The sequence below is a fragment of the Neolamprologus brichardi genome, chromosome 7 (genome assembly GCF_056152115.1).
Source record: "Neolamprologus brichardi isolate AB-2024 chromosome 7, ASM5615211v1, whole genome shotgun sequence".
Lineage (NCBI taxonomy): Eukaryota > Metazoa > Chordata > Actinopteri > Cichliformes > Cichlidae > Neolamprologus > Neolamprologus brichardi.
In genome coordinates, this window is record NC_142110.1 from 31873038 (window position 1) to 31893914 (window position 20877).

Below are 20877 nucleotides of genomic sequence, written 5' to 3' on the forward strand. Positions count from 1 at the left end.
GCATTGAGTGGTCAGTAAGACAAGAAATGTGACATTCAAGTGTCACCTTATTTCAAAGTGTGTAGTGATATTAATAAAAATATGAATTTGCTGGGCATACCTGTACTCAGTGTTGCTATCAGGTTTTATACCACTGTCTTACAGTACAAAACACAAATAAGTAGCCCCAGCTTGGGTGCAACAGCAGCACTTTCCAAAAAGCCCCTTAAGGTACAATAACAAGCTGTTTTTAGCTTCTCCATGTTTGTTCTGGCGGAGTATTACCGTTCCCAATACAACCCTGAAAGGGGATTTGTGACTTTGTCTGGAATTGAACCAGCAACCTTTTGGTTGCTTGCTAACTGTATTGACCACTAAATTGTTTCAGGAATAATTATAGCCCATATGACAAGATTATTCATTGCTTGGTTAGATTTGGGTACCACCAAAACCTGGTCAGATTTAGGAAAAGATCCAAATCTGACCAAAAAAAAGCTTTTATAAGCTTTAACAGACTTCCCAAATTTAGAAACTTCTGCTCTCAAGACCTTGTTTCCTTTATAGGAAGCTGGATTACATACATATTGTTAAAATTTGCGATATAATGGTTGTATTGATGCATGCACCTAACCAGGCTGACCTCTGAAAGTTGCGACTAAATGCAACTAAATGATGGTGAAGGTGGTTCACATGGTCATTTTACACATTTCTGTGAGACCAGTTTCTTCTAGCGCTCACACGTTCCAAACTGGCTAACATGCTCACCGGCCACAGCCCATTCTTGTCTCTTCTGTCATCTGTTGAAAGAACTACACATACTGGCCTGTCGTCTCTCAGAAACTCATATTAATGTAAATTCGCACAAGTCGCTGTGTCTCCTCTGCCTACCAGCTAATGAGACCTTTCGATTCAGATGCGGCCCTTCAGAGTGAAAACCAGCACAAAAGCAGAGACGAGCAGGAACACAAAGCTTGTTTATTCTGCAGAGGGCCCATGCTAATCAACCACTTGTACCTTTTCAAAGACAAAAGCCTGATATTAGCATTTTTGCTGTGAGATATGAGTTGGTTTGTTTTTGTCTCCTCTTCCTCGTCTCTGTGCCTATTATGTCTGAGCACCACGAGTGGATACGATTAAAGGGTCTCCTCGTGTGTAAAGACGTTTTGTCTGGCATTTTGCGCTGCACGTCGAGTGGCTTCTGTCTTTGACATATAAAAGCAGAGGTTTTGGCTCTATTCCACATGGACATCCAGCCATTTTCTGCAGGGTCACGGAGGGTCGGTGTGTATCCAGCGTGCACTGGGTCTATCAAAGAACACATACAAATGAAGACATGTCAGCTTGAACTGTAAAAAAGCAGAAAAAAAGTTGAATTCCCATCCCGATCACCTACTCATATCTGCCTCTGGTCTGAATTCTCTCAAGTTGCCCTTGCTTTTAATCTGCCTCAGACCTCTCCATCTCAACATGATGTGTCCTTGTCTCCTCTCTCCTAGCTGCCAGTTCAGCCGTCTGGTCGAGGAATGGCGGGCAGGGAGCATCATCGCCAAACTACGAGGCTCCACTGCACTCTCTGGTGAGCACACACATACACTAAAACACCTGTGATCATCGGTCAGTTCACCCCAAACCGTATTTTTCCACTTTCTCCTAATTACCCATCACAGGTGGTAGAAAGCAGTTTTGTTTCTCAAGGTTTTGAGATGTCCTGCACAAAAAAAACTGTTTAAAGGAACATTTAGCAGGTTTCTTATCTCTTTTTGTCCTTTCACTCTGCAGCAAAGTCGCATCGAGGACCGCCTGGAGCGTTTGGACGATGCCATTCACGTACTGCGGAGCCACGCGGTGGGACCGTCAACGGGTATGGCCAGCGGTCACGGAGACATGCACGGCCTAATCGGGGCCGCACACACGCACAACGGCGCCATGGGTGCTCTGGGCAGCGGATATGGAACGGGGCTGCTATCGGCTAACAGACACTCCCTCATGGTAGGACCTGAGTTACTCTGTCTATGCTGTGGCGATGTCATGGTTAGTAGAACCAGGCACATTGTGAAGTCAAGTCTTGTAGGAGTTAAAAAGAAAGCATTGCCTAAATGTTCTGGAGCTTCACCAAAGACTTTACCCTGCAAGTAAAAGAGAATATCTTACAAACGGACAGAAATTCTGTTACTTCAACACAGATAATCAGAGGCATGTGATTCTTTAAAAAACAGGCTTACAAGATATTTGATGAAACTTGATTCATGCTCCCAGGACTCTAAAAATAAAACTTAAAAACAGCCTTTCCTTTTGTGCTGTTAATTAAACCAGATTTGTATATTTAAAAGTCACTTGGAAAATGTGAAACTTCACGCAACTGAAAAAATGTGAGGAAGAGATGAGAGCAAACATGAATGGAGAGGAGGTTTAAACTGAAAACATGAAGTGAGACAGCAGTAATGTTTTCCATATTTAAGACTTTGGGGCCCTTTTTTCAACTTGAAACAATAAACATAAAGAACAAAACAGCTGTGTGACATAAGGAGATGTAGGAGGGCGAGAGAAAGCGCATTATAAAATACAGTGCACAGTATAAACAATTCCAGATGCTTGAACATCTTCAGCCAAACCTGCGTTGTTTACGTCTTAAAGCTCGGGCAGTATCTGAAATGAGCTATTTTCTGTGTGTTAGTTCAAAGTTCCTGTCACTTGTAGTCACATTAAAGGTGCTTTTTGTAATCACCCTCTGCAGAATTTAACAAAAACCTTCACCACCAGGGGGCATTGTTTTAACACGATTTTGCGCGTGGACTGCCTGTTAACTTTTGCTACCACCATATCTTCAACAGGCTTTGTCGGCTTCATCTATATTTGTATTTACAATAAATATGTGCTCTCAGTGACATACATGGGTAAATAAGGGCTTCAGTGACTCACTGCGCCATCCTGCGGTACAAATTGGTATTACAAAAAATTACAGCATGGCCCTTTTTCAACTTATGTTGAGTCCACTTCGACACCATATGGAATATCTTAATTTACAATAATACCTTTAAAGTCAAATTATGTGCATTTCCAGCTCCACATTGTTATATTTAGACTTTGCGTAATTCAAAATAAAAAAAAAAACCCTTACTTACCTTGTGATGGCCGTTTATGTTGTTTTAAGTAATGACACAAACTGTTTTAGCTCCTGTCCCTGTAAGGCCCCCTTCTTATAAGCTCCCTTTATTCCTATTGGCTGCCCCTCGGCTGGCTTCCGCAAACAGATTTCAGCGTTTTTGAGGACCACCTTGTCCTCTTCTCCTTAAGGAGATTCCACAAAACAAATTCTAAACTTAATAGAAAACATAATTTCTCTTTTTTGAAACCGCCACAGTTGTATTTATGTATTATGTGAGAAACAAATAAGATATTTGAAGACATCATGTTTTAGTTTTCAAAGTTTGCAAATACTCCTCATTTGCAGGCCTGTTTTTTGGGCAGTGTTTTTGGTCCAACAATGTTTTGTTGTGGCTGTAATGAGCACAGCAGGCTGTAGGGGATGCCAGCAGCACTTTGCTGTGTTCCCACTACAGTAGTTCAGGAGCTTTGTCCCTCTGTCTCTGTTCTTTGTTAAAGTATTTACTTTGAAGTGTTGTTTTCTAAATGGAGAGCACCTGTGGTTGAAGGGCGTGTTTGTGTGCGTTGGTGTGTGTGCTGCCCGGCTCCCCTAGAGATCATCTTCTTCTCACGCATGTCTGTCCAGCTGTCTCTCTATACTGCAGCTCAGAGTTTCATAGGTGTCCTCCAGTTTTGTCGGTCTTCCTGCGTACAGTCGTATTTTTATTTGTCCTTCCTGCTTCTTTAGTCTCACCATGCGTTTTATTAGGAACACGTGGGCAGCCTATTTTAACCCAACACAACAACCTCTGTTTTTATGAAGCTTAAACAGAAAGTTTTGATTCTACTTGGTGACATTACAGCAGTTGTTGGTGTACAAAGTGTTTCAAACATTTCATCCATCACATGAGGAGGGCTAGCCCCAGTGCAGCGCTGTTGAACTAGATTACACACACAAATGCTTCTAATAAACCTCTAAGTGTTTAATAATGAGTCAAATTAGGATGTGTCATTTTTAAGCTGTGCAGAGAAGTCTTAGCTGCTGATCTGCTGATCTACTGGGGACGTTTCCCTCTTTTAGCTTGTGCTTTGAAGGCATGTTGGCTGGGACCAAAGTTGGGCACAAACGAAGAAAGTCACCATTTCACTGCCATTAGCATCGTGAAGAGAAAAGGGCGAGGCATCCTTCGTGTGTCCATCCATCCACAAATCATTAGAAACCCTACTCCTTCCTAGAGTATTAGTCAGATTTTAATGAAACGTGCATACAATGATTGCCTAAAGGGACCTCACACAAACTTTGCTCGACGTAATGGTCACATTTGTCATTAGTCAGTAAATTTTTAATACCCATTATTTTCTGTGATACCGACAATGGCAAAAAAATGTGTCACTTTCTACCTGTACAGTAATAAATTACTGTAACCTGTGAATTGTGGGTTATTAGCTTGATGTTCAGGTTTAGAAACTAGTTTTGGGAATAGTATTTGTGGAGAAACTGATTGGTAGGTTTTAGTGTTATGCAGCTACTTTCATCAAATAGCTTTTACCAAAATAAAACCAAATAGGTCAGTTTGGTATTCTGATTTCAAAAGACATTTAAATTGTACGCTAAAGGAAGTCAATAAGAGGATGATATAATAATGGTAAATCCTGCAAATTAATAGGAAGCTTAATGACATCTCTGTTTATATATTTAAGAAGAAAAAAAAACTACTCACAGACTTTGGCTAATATTCAGATTTTAAGTTCTAAGAAACATTTTAAAAGTTTCTGTTAGACTTAAGAGACATGAAAAAATGCGTTTGACGTGACGTAATTTTAAGTTTGCTGTTAAATTTGCTGGCTTAAAATGAAGGGAAATACTTGCAAACTACTTTTCCGCTTCATCTGGAGATCATTCTAAGCACTTCTTTGCTCTTTGGACGTCCCCAGATACAAACTTGGCATTATGCTTCATGAAGTGATTTGGAATTTCAGCCCCGGAAAACATTTGGCGTTTACTTCTTGTTAAGGTTAATATTTTTCTAAACTACTTTTGGGATTAATAGCAAAACTAATCCAAATACATTTTGGATTTGTTTTTATATGTAAGCAGCCGGTGGAAAAAGAGAATGAAAATGAAGTGACGGATGAGTGCTGAAAAACAGTGTTTACTTTCGGGCTCTTTAAAGCACACACGCACACAGAAGCTCATAAATGACTCCCTGTGTTGTCATTAGGACCCATGTGTGTGTGTTTATTCAGGCTTTGGATTATTGGCTGATAGAAAAATAGACTCATTAATGTAAGACTGAAAACACAGCAGCTCTGTAACTGCACACATCACACCCCCTCTGACTGGGTCACATCACTTCACGGGGACTCCCAAACTGTTTCTTTTCATTGTAAACCAGTCCTTATTGGACATTTCTGCAGAAGCGAAGGAAAATAAATTGAGACCTTTTTATAAGATGTTAACTGGCTTAAAGTTCTCTTGCAGCTACCTGTGTGATGAATGCGATCTTCAATATCGATATAAGTGTGAAGTATTTTGAAAAATATTGTGTTGAAAGTCTTCACTTGTGTGAACAGATGTAAACTTTCAGCCCATTTTTTATTCCCATGGTGTCAATTTCTTGCATTTTGTCAAAGCTGCTGGTGTCTTACAGAGATGCACAGTGTGTTTTGGCATCTGTACCATAACAGGTCTCTCAGTCCAAAACTGTCACATATGGACGCTTGTAACCTGTTGGCATCACATTTCAATGTACTAGATAAATTTTTAATGGTGCTAATGTTTCCAGAGGCAAATATAAATCCAAGCCTCAAGTTTACCAAGTTGTTTTTAGTGACCAAAGCTAACAGGTGAGTGAAAGCAGAAGTAAAAAGTGAGCAAAATGTAGCAAAAAAAATGAAGTCAACAAATACTGCAGTTCCTCCAGCTGTCACTTTAGGCTGCCTTCAAAAGTGAGCCAATCTCCATAGACGCAAGCATTAAAATGCCCAAATTTACAGTGTGGTACAAAAATCAGTCTTACCCTCTTTTGGTAGTTTCTCAGTTCTAGTCTTTTACCTTAGCACTAATTATTGTGTCTCTTCTTTGCAGCCATATTGTTTATGAATGCAGCTTGCTAATCAAACTTGCTAGTGTTGCTAGCTTTTAACTTAGTATTCCAACTTTCATCCATCTAAGATAGCTTCTGACTTCACAGCACAGTGTTGAAGCTTCAAACTCCAGTTCCCCGGCTGATAAACCCTTTAAACTCCACATGTGGACTTGTTTGCTTCTAAAAACTGTCTCTTAAAATAAGACATTGCTGCGTCAGATGCAAAGGACACCTTTTGGATGTCTCTGAAGCCACAGCAGCAAAATGCTGATTTAATCAATGCTGGATTTATTTTTAGCAAATAGAAGCATGACTGACAAAGACTGTGACCTAGGAGGCGAGTATTGTGGTCTGTGTAATAAAACCAGGCTCTCCTGTAAACATCTTAGCTTGCCATTGAATATAGTTAAGGGATATTGTCATAGGTTTGGACAAATAAACTCCATGTACTCATAATTTAATTTAATGAACGTTCTGGAAAATTAGCCACAAAGGCATTGTGGAAATTTATTGGTGTGTGTACAGCATAAACAGGAAGTTTGAAAGGAAGTGACTCCATAGAAATGCAGGGAAAAAAGAAACAAGTGAGAGAGGAAGGGGTGATGTCATCTCCAAAATGACTCCATTGTCTTTGCACTGAGACTGACTACTTTTTCTATATGCATGCATGCACTATCGCTCCTTACCTACCTTTCTTCCTTCCCCTTCCCACCCTTTTCCTCAATTTTTTTCTTCCCTTTCCTGTCTTTCTTTTCCTAGTCCCCCTCCTCTTCTGTTTTCACTCTTTGTTTCTCATTTGTTTTTGGTTTTTTTTTTCCATTTACTCCCCTACACATGTGACTACTCTGTTTTGTGTCTGTTTTTAATCATTTCTTTCCCAAACACACACACACCTTTGTCTCATTTTACTTTGCATTATTACATATTTTTTTCTGTCCTTTTTGTTTTGATGTTGCTGTCTAGATGTACTTACTTCTCTTTCTCTCTTGCTGCACACACACACACACACACACACACACACACACACACACACACACACACACACATACACATACTCACAGCTGTATGTAGTTTGGCAGTGTTAGGCAGAGACGCCTGCAAGCTGAGGTCATAACTCTGGGAAAACAGGTGGTAGACTGATGTGAGAGGGGGAGACATATACAGTACATAAGCATCAGTGCATCATGCACACAAATGAAAATATGTAAAGACAGAAGTTAGCTCATGGGTTCCAACATTTTCCCTTCTGTCATTTAGGCATGCTGTTATTCAAGTGACTTAAATGATCTTGGACCATCATTGGGCTGATATCAAAGTAGCTTGATCCCATCATTGCATGCTGCCAACAAAGCAGATGAGCAGCAAAGTGATGTGACATTTAACTAAATGTGATCTGATTTAAAACAAATTGGAGAGGAAGAAAAGACTGTGCTCCCCAGACTCTCACTGAAGGTTTTAGAGTTTGTTTTCTGTTCTGCAGTCTGCCTGCCGGTGATGTGTTTAAGTCACGCTCATTATTTTACTGCATCCTGGCTCAGTTTGGAGGGTGTCTCTAAAAAGAGGGGAAAGGTTAAGAGAGAAAAGCCTCTCTTCCTCTCTCCATTAAACAGGGTTACAGTAAAGTGAAATGGATCATAATCTGCATCAGTGCTGTGAAACACATTTATGTCTTTTAATAATCTGCGACACTAAATTCATTCATATAAGCTGATAGAAATCTACTGCCCCCATTTACCTCCTTACAGTAGTAGTTACAATCTCCATGTTAAGGCACACCGTGGGTTTTTTTTTTTTAGACAATGGTATGCTTCCAACAAATCCCTGTGGCCTAAAAATTTTCGTGGAAAACCTTCCCAGAAGAGTCGAGGCTGGAGCAGATTAATGTGCCTGGTTTTTAATGGCATTTTCAGTTGTAACATAGAGTAGAATTGTAATGTGCAAGTGGCCCCTGCTGCTACTACTGCTGGCCATGATGCCTCAAAATAGGTGTAAAAATGGAAGTGATGTGCTGACTGCACAGCAAAAAAATGAAATGAAAAGAAAAAATGTTTAAATGCTTTAAATATGGTTACCATTTATTTCAAAAGAACATAGGTAGTTTCCTTCCTGCTTATATGGTCATAAAGTTGGGTTAAAACACTTTGCCTTTTTGATCTGTTCAACAGCTCTGCAGTGTATTATGAATATTTATGAGAGAATGAGGTTATGATCATTGGGTATTTGTGTTCAGCCTCTTGTTCATGAAGATAATTAGATAAATAAACTGTAACAACCTGGATAATTACTTGATACAACATAGTTTTGAAGCAGAAGCAATGGAACATGCATAAATCTCATCCATGTTTATATGAAAATCCAAATGGGACAACAATTTCATTTTTTATTGTTTAATAAATACTCATATTACAAATAAGTAATAGGAACATAGCAAGTATGCTTAATATTGAAAAATACTACATGTATAAAATAAATGAACCTCATCAGCTTTTATATTCAAATCTATATTTTATTTATAAATTAAGGAAAAAGAAAACATATTTTAAAAAAGATATTTTAAACAGTATGGACATCTTTGCAAAAAGTAGCTGTAGTAGTAGTAGTCATAGATTCAGATCTGAAAATCTTACATACATGTAGCTAAATACACTGAATCTATTAAAGAAGCAGTACATATCAAGAGTGCATATAACGTAAAGAAAGTTACATTTAAAAAGTTAAAGGGTGAAAGCTGCGAAGCTGCACTTTTAGATTTAAACACAGTAACTGTTAAATATTTACATACATTTCTCTTTGTAATTTATCTGCTGGTATCTTAAAGGTAAAGTACTTAAGACTACAAGTAAAAAGTCGGGTTATTTTTTAAACAGAAATAACAGATCATCCTGATGGAATTGGCTCCAAAAGAGGAAAAAATAACAAGAACAACATTTTTCCACATGACATAATTCCATTTCTGTCCACCTATTTTCCTCTGTTTCATGTCTTATAGTTAAACGGCATTTTAAGTGACAAGGAGTCTGTCGTCCTTCACTCCATTAATTAAATGGAAATTGGGGAAAAAATGCATACATGTCACACCACTGGAAAATGTCACTGTAGTTTCCCCTGTGGAAGTCCAATGTCAATAGCAGTCTTGTGTGTGTGTGTGTGTGTGTGTGTGTGCGTGTGCGTGTGCGTGTGCGTGCGTGCGTGCGTGCGTGCGTGCGTGCGTGCGTGCGCGCGCGCGCGCGCGCGTGTGTTGATGTTGCAGGTGCTTTCTGTCAAACGTTCAGTGTGCACAGAGGAAAGGCTGTGTTCAATGTTCCAGTATGTGTAGCAGTGTGTGCGCTTGTTCAAGTTTATTTACAGTTTCATTAGCAAATATGTATCACAGCTACAGAAAAGTGTTGCATTGTAACCGAGTGGTTTGCTTTTGGGTCTCACAATGATTTAGCATGTCTTTAAAAACACGTCACAGAGGTGTGAGGGTTTTTCTTTTTTCTTATATTTACTGGAAGATGTTTCATCGTTTTCTGTTTGTTTTTTTCACTTTTATCATAAAGAAGCAACAAATGAAGAGATTTCCTTTTAATGTTTTTTAACTTTAGGTTAACCAAGTAGTTCAGTCACTAAAATCTAACAAAACACGACTGTAATAAAAATAAGATAAGAGGAAGCAGTTACCAACATGCTAAGGTTGGGACACCACACTGGACACCCTGCTTTATGTTATCTCCTCTCCTGCTCTGAATTTTATCTTGCAGAGTTGGTTTTCTTTTTGCTTTTCAACAATAATTGAAAACGACAAATGGAAATTGCAGGAATCCAACTAATGCAGGGTGAAATATTACAATTTACAGAGATGCAAAGTTTATTTTCCTTCTCTCGGATTTGTGACCGCAGCAGCAGGGGCAGACTTCTCCCTCCTGTTTACGACTGCATGAGAAATGTGTGTCATCTTGTGACCCAGAAATTCTCTTCTTTCTCTTCTCCTTCATCTTCCTGCGCAATCATTGGATTCGCACACTGGTTTTAAAAGAGTGCACTGATCCCACTGATCAGTAGCATTGCAGATGACAGGTACTCAACACCTTTGCCTTTATGTTTGTCTCTGACTCTCAGTTTGCTTGGTTCATTGCAAGAACATTTATACAGTACATAAAATAATGGAATTAATGTTGGAACAGTGATAAAATCTGATAAGATTATTTTAGGATGACATTAAAACAAATTTTTCCAATATCCTTATATTGTTACTAATGTTGAATTTTTACACTGTAATTCTTTGCCTAAAGGTTTGCCAAACAAACCCTTTTAGCCCTTATTAGGTGTGATGGAAATGTGTTGCATATCAATGATTGTCAAATAGTTAAACGAAAACAAACGTACACATGCCTGCCTTTTTTTTATAAACCTGGGAACTTTTTAAACTTGAACCTCTTAACATTCACCAGCCTGGGTATGACAAAGTCTGCTACTGTATTTCCTTCAGCAGTACCGTCTCAATGCCTAACCACAAAGCCTCACGCAGTGTAAACCAGCAGTAGTTCCTTAGTATCTACCAAAAGCTCTTAGGTAGGTATTCGGGAGTCTGGGTTTCTGTTAAAATATATGAAACAGGATGTTGACTGATCTATCCACCCCGGCCTCCTCCTGCACGAACGTTGTGGCTTTAGCAGCTGCAGTGGTTGCTTAGCTTGTACACAGCGAGAGAAGCAGAGACTTATGGAGGCACTGTTTACTTTTTTAGTTCATATAAACGTTTGGGGATCACTGGGATAAAGGATGAGAGACTGGCCGTTGATCCACTTGTGCCCTCTGGTCACTAGGGAAAAATGTGTATTCCCCAGTTGGTTACCGAATGATTCCTGCTGTTGCTGGGAAAAATCTGCTTCAAAGAGTGAGATCCACCAGAAACTTTTTTGTGATTGCTTTGGTTGCTAACACATTGCCACAGTCACCTGTAGTTGTCTGCAGACATTTGGAGGTTTTTCAGTGTAGCTGCAGCACTGTAAACCTCTTTTTGATTAATTTTACCTAGCTGCTGCCAGCAACTGTTTGCCAGCTGGTTAAGGACCACATTTTTCTCTAGTGACGTGTGGTTGCCAGAATGTTGCCCACCAGTCTCTAGGCCTGTGTCACTGGGCCCTGAGGGGAAGTTGGTTATTTAAATCAGCGGTCTCCAACCTTTTTTGCACCACGGACCGGTTTATGCCCGACAATATTTTCACAGACCGGCCTTTAAGGTGTCGCGGATAAATACAACAAAATAAAACTAGTACCGGTACCAAAAAAAAGAAGATTTATTAATAACACACTGAAAAGACCCAGGAAAACCGAGTTAACGATAAAAACGATAACAAAATAACGCTGAAAACCGATAAAAACCCTGAAAACCACACATTTCACACCTGAGCCTCAACTCTCGCGGCCCGGTACCAAACGACTCTCAGACCAGTACCGGGCCGAGACCCGGGGGTTGGGGACCGCTGATTTAAATCATATTCATTACATTTATAATTACTTCTCTTCTTCAGGGCAGCCATTCTTTATTAGTTATAGTCCATCAGAATTAAACCTACAGAGGTATATTTTTCTATTTTTATGTTTAATCAAAGTTGCATTATCATGTGAAAACTGGAAAATTTATTTTGTCTGTTATGAAGTTGTTGTGACATGTTAATGAATTCGTGACTGTTTTTAAAAGTCTCCCTGCTGCATTCAGGGACATTCTGACATCTCCGTTTGTTGAAAAGCTGATATTATATTTAAACCTGAAGAATGGTGCCTAAGTGGGTGTGGCTGCACCTTGTGGTATCTATCGGGTTTACACCAGCAGCAGATCAGTTTATGTGTAATTTATTTATATTTTTCTCCTCCATCTGTCTCCTCATCTTCTCTCCTCATTGAACTAAATTAAGGAAGAGACAGGGAAGGCTTGTTGAAATATAAAAGCCCTCCATTAAAAATGTACGAAACCCTCTCCGTTTCTCTCTCCCTGCTGCCATTTTACATTTGGGAATCCAGACGGTGATGAAAGGCAGAGAACGGAAAAGAAAAGACAGAAAGAAAGACGAGAGGCAAACAATAAATAAGGGAGCAAGCAGACGTATGGATGGATAGGTGGAGGGCGCTCAGTTTGAAGCACACACACATGCGCGCACAGAAACACACACCCATGCTGACAAGCCTGTCGACATTTTGTGATATTTGCACGGAGCGAGAGGGGAGTTTGGCATGTGGTGGGCAAGACCTCGCTGTCAGCCAGCTGGATTAACAGGCAGACAGAGGGATTTGGTTTTCAAAACAACCTTATTTACACTATGGTTATCCTAGGATACATAAAAACTGAACTAGTGAAGCACAGCATATAAGACATACCTTCACCGTTAAGATTTGATCTAGTTAAAAGCTGATTTTCTGAAACTAGCAGCAATGTGTAACACCACCTCTAGACCTCATCGTCTTTAAAAGTATCAGAGGCTGAAGGAAAAAGTGTGATGTCATTGGGTACTTATTTAAAACGGAAAAACAATAAAAATACATTTGTGTTGCTCAGTCATCTGCACAATCCATATACACTGTTTCCCCAACTGTAGCCTTCAAATATGCACTAAAATAAATAATTTTTCTAGATATTCCCCAGCAGATATTAACTGGTCTTTCCCCAGTAAGAAGCCTATGTGACGTCAGATTGTGCTGATACGCGAAAATCAAAGTTAATTGTCTGGTAAATTTTTCTCTAACGAGTGGGGATCATATGTCCTTCTTCCTGCACCTCAGGCACCTCCCTCACCTAAACCACATGGAGCACGTCCAGGAGTGCAATGCCGTTTAAAGCAGACTAGTCCCTGCCATGTGCTGCATGTGGAAAATGTCCTGACTTGTCCTCAAATTGTCACAGAGTAAATTTGTGAAAACAGCTTCTGTTGGACTTAAGTAAATGTTTGCACTAGCGTGCATGTCCAAATTTCATTTGGCAATAAACTCCAGATTGCACCGATGCATCCGCCAGTGTTTGAGTGATTTCTAAAGCTCTGTATGCATGTATATGTGAATGGATGACTAGAAAAGCAACACATAACATGATGTCTATTTACCAATGCAGCATCTGGGATTTCCTAGCTGGATGTGCTTTCTACTTTCCAAGTTGGAATCCTGGTCCTGCTTTTATTTTGAGTGTCATGTGTTTTTTACACTAATACCAACTGAGGCACACGGTGCAACAACTGATCGTAAAGACTTTTAGGAGGGCCGATTTCACAGTGCATATATGTTCTTACAGAAGTTAAAGAATCACATAACCTGCAGTTTAGTGACACAAGAAGGAACCTGCTGGGGCCAGCTGATGCTGAGCTTATCAGCAGCTCAGAGTTTTGTATGGGGGGATTTTACACATCAAAGTCCATTTCCTGGTCTTAGCGAGGAATGCATATGTGAAAAAACATGTAAATCCCTGAGCAAGCGGCATGATAATTCGCCTAAAGTGACTTCACTTTGAGTCGGTGTCTTTGGAAAAGTTTGAGAAAGAAATTTGCTCACCAGACTTCTGCAGCCTGCTCTTCATCTCAGCGTGAGACCAGCATAAACGCTTCATTAGCTGCTACTAGCAACACCCCAGAAAAACTCTTATATAATTCATTCAACCTTTATATATGTAGTATGGCCCAGTGATATCAAGTTTACCACCTTTGCATGGGTGCCCTGCGCACAGAGGACTATTAAAACACATGCATTTAGGGAAACATTAAAACTATTAAACTGCAACGAAAGTATACAAATAAAATGGATGAAGGATGAGAACAAGCCAGGTGAGAATGGTTGCTTCATTTAAACCCCTCATTATGGAATCAGGCCAAGTCAATATTAAATTTATGAAACCACTACATAAGAAGGTGGCCCTGAACCACTAATACATACATCTAGACTGCAGATGACATCAGCCAAATAGATACGTCACTGGTTGCTGATTGGTCAGGGTAAAATATCCACTCCCAAAACACCATGCACGAACACTTTGTCAGGCTGGGGGAACGAATAAAATAGCAGCACGGAATAGGCTCATTATAACAATGTGTCTATGCAAAGTTTGAGCTGCCATTCAGCTTTGATTGGTGTGTAAGGTCTGTACCCGACATTCATATCGGACTGTTTTACAGCATACCCATCATCATAATTCATATTTATCAACTGCCCCGCTGAAATGTTCAAAGTAAAACAAAGCTCAGGGAAGGGAGGGTGAGAAAGAGACCAGAACCACAGGATGCCATGAGAAAGCTGGCATCACACACAAACAAGCCCGCACACACACACGCACACTTTAAAAAAAATCCATCTCGTGCCAAAACAGTGAGTCCCTGCTGGAAGCTACTTGGTGCTCTGGGAATTAGAAATCCCACAATTAAACATATGGGCATTAAGATAATTGTCAGTTGTTGTGCTGTCATGTGTGTGTGCATGCACATGTGTGTGTGTGGTAGACAGATGGATAGGATTCAGCAAAGAACACACACACACACACACACACACACACACACACACACACACACACACACACACACACACACGCACACGCACCCATACAGTATTTCCCTGAAACCCACATGAAAAACAAGGAGACACAATTTGGAGCCAAAAAAAGAAGAAACTGTAAATATACATGTCAGACATGGAGATATGAACCTGTACTGAAACACACAATCACACACGAACACACACACTCGTGAAAACAGGGAGTCTGGAAAAATGGAAAAATGGAAAATTAATAATATAAAAAAAAAAACCACTGATGGGAATGATGCATGTGAGATTGGAAAGATAGGAGCGATGGGGATCTTCAGTGTATTGAAAAGGGTGAGGATGCCCTCAACAGGGCAAAGACAGAACTACAACATCTCAGGGAAAGAGGAAGGAAGGAAGAGTTCATTACAATTACAGTGTTTGTTTCATGAAAAGTGAAATGATACCATAAAATTCCTAATATAAACAGACAATAGAAATGAAGTAAGTACTCTAATTAGTAATAAATTAAAGTAATAAAAGTATTTTCCCAAATCTTATCCCATTACCTCAGTGGGTGGCCCATGACCTGGGGGATTTTAAGAGGGTAAATGAAATTCATACATTTGCTTCATATAAATATCCATACTAAAGGATTTTTAAAACTCTTGTTAGAAACTGATAAAAACTCAGCTTAAAGTGAAGAAATTAGTGTGTGGACTATTGCTTACTGACTTTCAAGTGATATGTAGTAATGTTTAGCATTTTTCTTATGGTCAGAAAGTCATGCAAAATAACCAAAGCCATCAGCGAATTGATCTGATTAAAAGGATATTGCCTGTGTAACAAAACCACAGAAATCCATTGTTGTCCAAAAACTATTGAAAACACATCAGTGTTGCAGATGTGACATGTTCCTTATTATAATGAACACACACACGGACTCAACATAAGCCATCCTGCTGCCAAATTCAACAGGGTGTGCTAATCCGCCTTTAGAAGTAGTCCCCAGTAAAAATGCTATATAACCTTGTATGATTAACCTGTTTAAAAACTACAGAGTGGTTTTTGTTGTCCGTGGGGCTCTTTTCTCCTTTCTCTGTCTCCTCGCCCCTCAACTGGTTGAGGTAGATGGCTGATCCTGCTTCAGTAGGAGGTCTCATCATGTTAAGAGACTTGTTCCTTTCCACTGTTGCCAAGTGCTTGCTTGGACAGGAAAGACTGTCTCTCTAGTCGTTACCTTTCAATGTGAAGTGGCTGAAGGCAAGTGTTTTTTTAAAGTGGCAGTGTATAACTTACATTTAATTAATGAAAGTGACAGACATATATATCGTTGTTTTTAATCAAGGTCAAACTCCTTTAAATTCAGAAGGCTCATGAGATCAAAACCCTACTGGTAAAGAAAACCTCCACAGAAATGACAAAAGTTAAGACATTCTACAAAAGAACCTGGAGAACATCAGAGTAGACCAATGCTCAGATTACATCTGGACTTAGAAACTGGAAGATGCTTTGTTTTGCAGTCCTGACTGTAGGCAGAATCAGAGCAGCTGTTCGTTGAAACTCTCCTTCACGCCTTTCCTCTCTGTTCTCCAGGTGGGCTCTCACAGAGAAGACGGCAGCAGCGTGGGCGGTTTGCGTGGAGGACATTCGATGGGGGGTCAGGTGCCGGTGCCTCAGCTGCCGGTTCAGTCAGCCACCTCGCCGGACCTCAGCCAGCCTGACCCGTACCGCGGTGAGACCCTGCACACTCAAAGATAAATTACAAAAACGCTGCATCTGCCAGTGTCCCCAGATGAATGTTCCCTGGCTCACACTGAAGCATAAACATGTTTCTCAACATCAAGTGTTTATATGGGAAAAAAAATTGCTTCGATTCAAACATACGCAGAAGAAAGAAAGAAAGTACTGGTATTCTCGGCTGTGCCTTTCTTTTTACCAGATGTTTCATTTCATAAATAAGAACAATGTCCAGATAAAGAAACAAAGATGCAGCAGTGATGGACAAACAGTACCAACATCTGCCACTGCTTCGTGTAGGCAGAGGAATCTCACATCAAGGGTTTGTTCATGTGCAAGCACAAGAAAGGAGTGTTTCTGGGCCTGTATGATGATAATAAAAAAGTAAGCAAAGACAATGGACAAACATGATTTAAAACAATACAACGATCCAAGAAAAAGTAAAGGCAGCATCTCTCAAGTAGATCATAATTAGAAGGAAGAAGGAGGAGAAGAAATTGTCCAAAAAAGAAGAAGAAGTAAAAAAAACAGAAGAGAGAAAATAGGAGGTCTGGAAGTTAATCCCAACACAGGACAACCTAAAAAAGTGCAACCAGAAAACTTACAGAAAAAAAAACTGGAGATAAAATGGAGGAAGAGAAAACTGGGAAAACTTTACCTGGGTCAGGTTCAGAATGCTGCGAAGAATTTCATCGCCCGAGCAGGCTAAACAAATACACCGTGTGTGTGATATGAATTTGCAGGAGGGAAATGTGTATATGAGTGCGCTGTGTAGCAAATTAGCCCTGTGCTCAATTTTAAAGGCTGAAAATGACTCTGCTGGCAGCAAAGTTCAGCCAGCGCCGACCACAGCCAAGTGTGTAATGAGGTGAGAGTGAGAAAACACACATACACACACTCTGGCAGAAGAAGAAGAAGCTATTACTCCTTACTTCTGCATCCGTTCATAACTCATACACACACACAGGGCTGAGGGTGTGTGGAGGCTGTAAATAAAGGCTATTAAAATGGATTTGGCAGCAAGCGCACATTTATAGTGGCAGACCTGTGGCTTCCTCCTCTGTCTTCTTCTCAACTTCAAAACAATTATTAACTTTAATAGTTATGTTATATACAATATTGATGGTATATTGCACACATACTTGTGCAATATTTATGGTATTAGCTCAACAAACTGGGTAATGTTATTTTAGTGTATAACATGTGCTGATACGTGGATTTCTATATTATTAATATAATTTTAATAGTCAGTTCTCCCAAATTAAACACGGCTTTTAAACAAACATAATCTATTTGGTGCACAGTCATCCACAGTCTGGTCCACTCAACCAAAAGGACACATTAGGAAAATAAGGACTTATGTTAGTCTTTGCAGTTGTGATTCAGAGTTTTAAACATGTCAGGCATCACAGCCATTATTTATTTAAGCCATGAGGTTGCACCTATAGGCCTGCAAAATGCAAACAGAAGAGTGTAGCCTGGTTCTCTGAAGCTTATATGCAACAGCCTGTGTTCATAATGTTTCATATTCACATTTGCTATATAGTTTTACAGCCAAATACAGTTTCTGTTGTCAATAAACACGAATATGAAACATTTACTAAAGCACAGCCCATAAAAACTACATATTAACAGTTACAACTTAAGTGCAGAGAAATTTCAAACATGAGCTGCCGCTCTGCATTTCTAAAATCCTGATTAAATTAGGCAGTTTTGTCTAGCAAAAAAACAGCACAAGCATAAGTTACGTACAAGTACTGTGCTGCAATATCACATATATTTATGTGATATTACTAATTAGAAAGAATGTTGGAAGTGACCGAATGTTTGTTTCCTGTCACACAATCATTTATGTCTATGTCAGCTGTCCTAAGATCACCAGAACGCACCGATAATAGTCCTCTCTGTTGCTATCTAACTGATAATGATAGTAATTTCATTTAACAGAAATAATTTTTGACAACATAGAATTGAATTAAACAGGAAAACCACAAATTCATGACCAAAAAGGTGTAGAGTGAAGCCTTAGACTATTATATCTTCCCCTTTTCCAGAGAATATTCTAAACTAGAACAGTTTTCTAGTTGGATTTTACCAAAACAAAGACCAAAGAAAGTAATAAATGAAGAATAAATAATAACTAATGTTTCAAAAACAGTGATATGAATTGGAGTAGAAGTGGAGAGCGGCACCTTATTGAGCGCTTATGGTGCAGGGCTGGCAACTGTGTTCTATAGAAAGTAGCTTTGATTTGTCCAAAACATTGCTAGATTTGTTGATAAGTACTTAAAAAAACCACAGTATCAGAAATAATAACTGCAATAATTAAAATAGATAATAGTAGGAGAACACAAAAGAAGTATATACTGGAGTTTGCTACTAAATACTAGGAAATAGCTGTAAATATATAACAACTCTGGCAAAAAAAAAAAAACTCTGTTAATGTAGCATCACATTGTTCAGAATAAGAGCCTGCTGGACAAAGGACACTTTGAGGACCTTTAGTCAGTTTCAGATTTCGTTTGTGCGGTGCATTGTGCTGTAGCACTTTGTTAACACCACACAGCTTTCCACGTCAGACTTAACCTCTGCTCACAGCTTTTGAGAATGCCGAGCAGTAAAGGAAGCTAGAACACGAGGGAAGGATGTGAGTAAGACAAAAGAAACAGCCCTGAGAAGAAGCCTTAATTAACATGGAGGTGCGTCCTCGAATTTCGCGTTTGTCTCCGGCGGCGTCACTTTGTGACTGCGTGTTATCAATCAGCCATTCAGAAGCACAAAGTCACTTTTCACAGTTTAACGTCTATTTCGCTGCAGCTATTTATGCACAAACACACAGTCGATTGTATGTAAAGAGACACACACACAAACACACCAACCAAACACGGGCCGTCACTCAAAGCTGCTCACAAAATGCCTCCAGTCAGGCAGACGGGGATTCAAAATGGCCGACAGTTGGCTGACGTGTGTGTGTGTGTGTGTGTGTGTGTGTACAGGGTGAGGGGAACACAGTGCTCGAGTGTTTTGTGTTGACTGAGATGCTGGCAGCGTCCCAGTGACGGATCCATACAGACGTCAAATAAAGACTGCACTGTTCAGCTGAGGAGAGAGACAGTCAGAGGGTAGAGAGGCTGTACGACTGCACCACGACTCTCCAGTGGCGCCATCTTGGAGGTTGACTAGAGAATTAATAGGGTTCAACCAGGACTGATGCTGCATTCATGTCGGAAGCCCGTGAAGACAAGGAACACCATCTGAAATGCTAACCTAAATGAGCTTTGTATAGATACAAAGTGTCAGTTTCGTTTTTTTTAATCAACATATCAGACATTATATCAGGTTCATCAAACTGTTACATATAGTGTGCACTTTCTCATATCTCCACCTCTACTATAATACCCATCCAGCTCTTGTTACAGTGCTCTGCAAAATATCATGTAAATGATGTATAATGGTTACACGGCATGTAACCATTACACTTCAAATTTACAGCAGATGCTTCTATTTAAAATTAAACATTTTATCACAAAAGCCGCAGATATCAGAACAGTTTTTTACTTTTTACACACGTTTAACGTGATAGTTTTAATCTCCACATGAATGTCAATACTTTTTAAAACTGAAAATAAACCATGAATGTCAAAATCTGGTAAAAGTATTGACTTTAAACAGGACTGTAAGTACATTTCATTTCATAGGTCCCTGTGTTTTCTTGTTTGTAATAGAAACAGCTCGTTTTCAGCAAATATTAGTCCCGTGCTGCGGTGGCACCTTGTGTTTATGTTAACGTTAAGCATGTTAAGAGGATGGCTGGTTATTAAAACAAGCCTTACACTTACTTACACTTAAAAAAGGTGGAAGAATCAGCGTCTGTGGGTTTCGATTATTATCCTAAAATGAGCTGTAAATAAATAAATGAATAAAATCTTGTCAAGCAAAGAAATGCTATTCCATGCAAGAGATTACCCCTAAAATTATGATTTCATATAGCAAAGTTCACTATTCCCTTCACAAACTGGCACATTCTGGCTCTTTCTGGCAACCAATCATTTATTTATTCTGCCAGCTGTATACCTGTGTACCGGGCTCATATGCGTTTACCTGTTTGCACCTTTTAACCCCTCCCATCTTCTCCTTTCTTCTCCTGCAGCTCTGTCCGGAGGCCTTCAAGGCCAGAGCACCTCCTCCGTCAGCTCGGAGATCAAGTCTGAGGACGAAGGAGACGAGAACCTCCTGCAGGACTCGAAGCCCCTGGACACCAAGAAAGAGGACCCCGACAGCAAGGAGCTCAAATCTATTGAGAGGTCAAGATCTAGGTAACCCCGCCAACCTCTTAGGCGTTCGCTTCCATCAAAACCCTCAGCTGGGCTGGGACACGCATTTTCCCAAAACACCTCAGCGCTTGGAGACCTCTCTGTTTCCTGTGTCATTGATAAAGAGCAAGACAAAAATAGAGCATGCTGAAATTATAAACCACAATGTGACCAATATGGGATAAAGCAAAAGT

The 20877-nt window shown here is 39.8% G+C and overlaps 1 protein-coding gene across 6 annotated transcripts in view; it reads left to right on the top strand.

Annotated features, from left to right (window-relative positions):
- The window catches only part of tcf4 (transcription factor 4), a 241975-nt gene that overhangs the window by 207833 nt on the left and 13265 nt on the right, over nt 1-20877 (top strand). For all 6 annotated transcript variants that reach the window (XM_035915060.2, XM_035915066.2, XM_006782080.3 and 3 more), the window contains 4 exons: nt 1476-1555; nt 1759-1968; nt 16227-16365; nt 20521-20674. In XM_035915060.2, coding sequence (XP_035770953.1) covers nt 1476-1555; nt 1759-1968; nt 16227-16365; nt 20521-20674 — 583 coding nt within the window. The remainder of the gene's footprint in view (nt 1-1475; nt 1556-1758; nt 1969-16226; nt 16366-20520; nt 20675-20877) is intronic.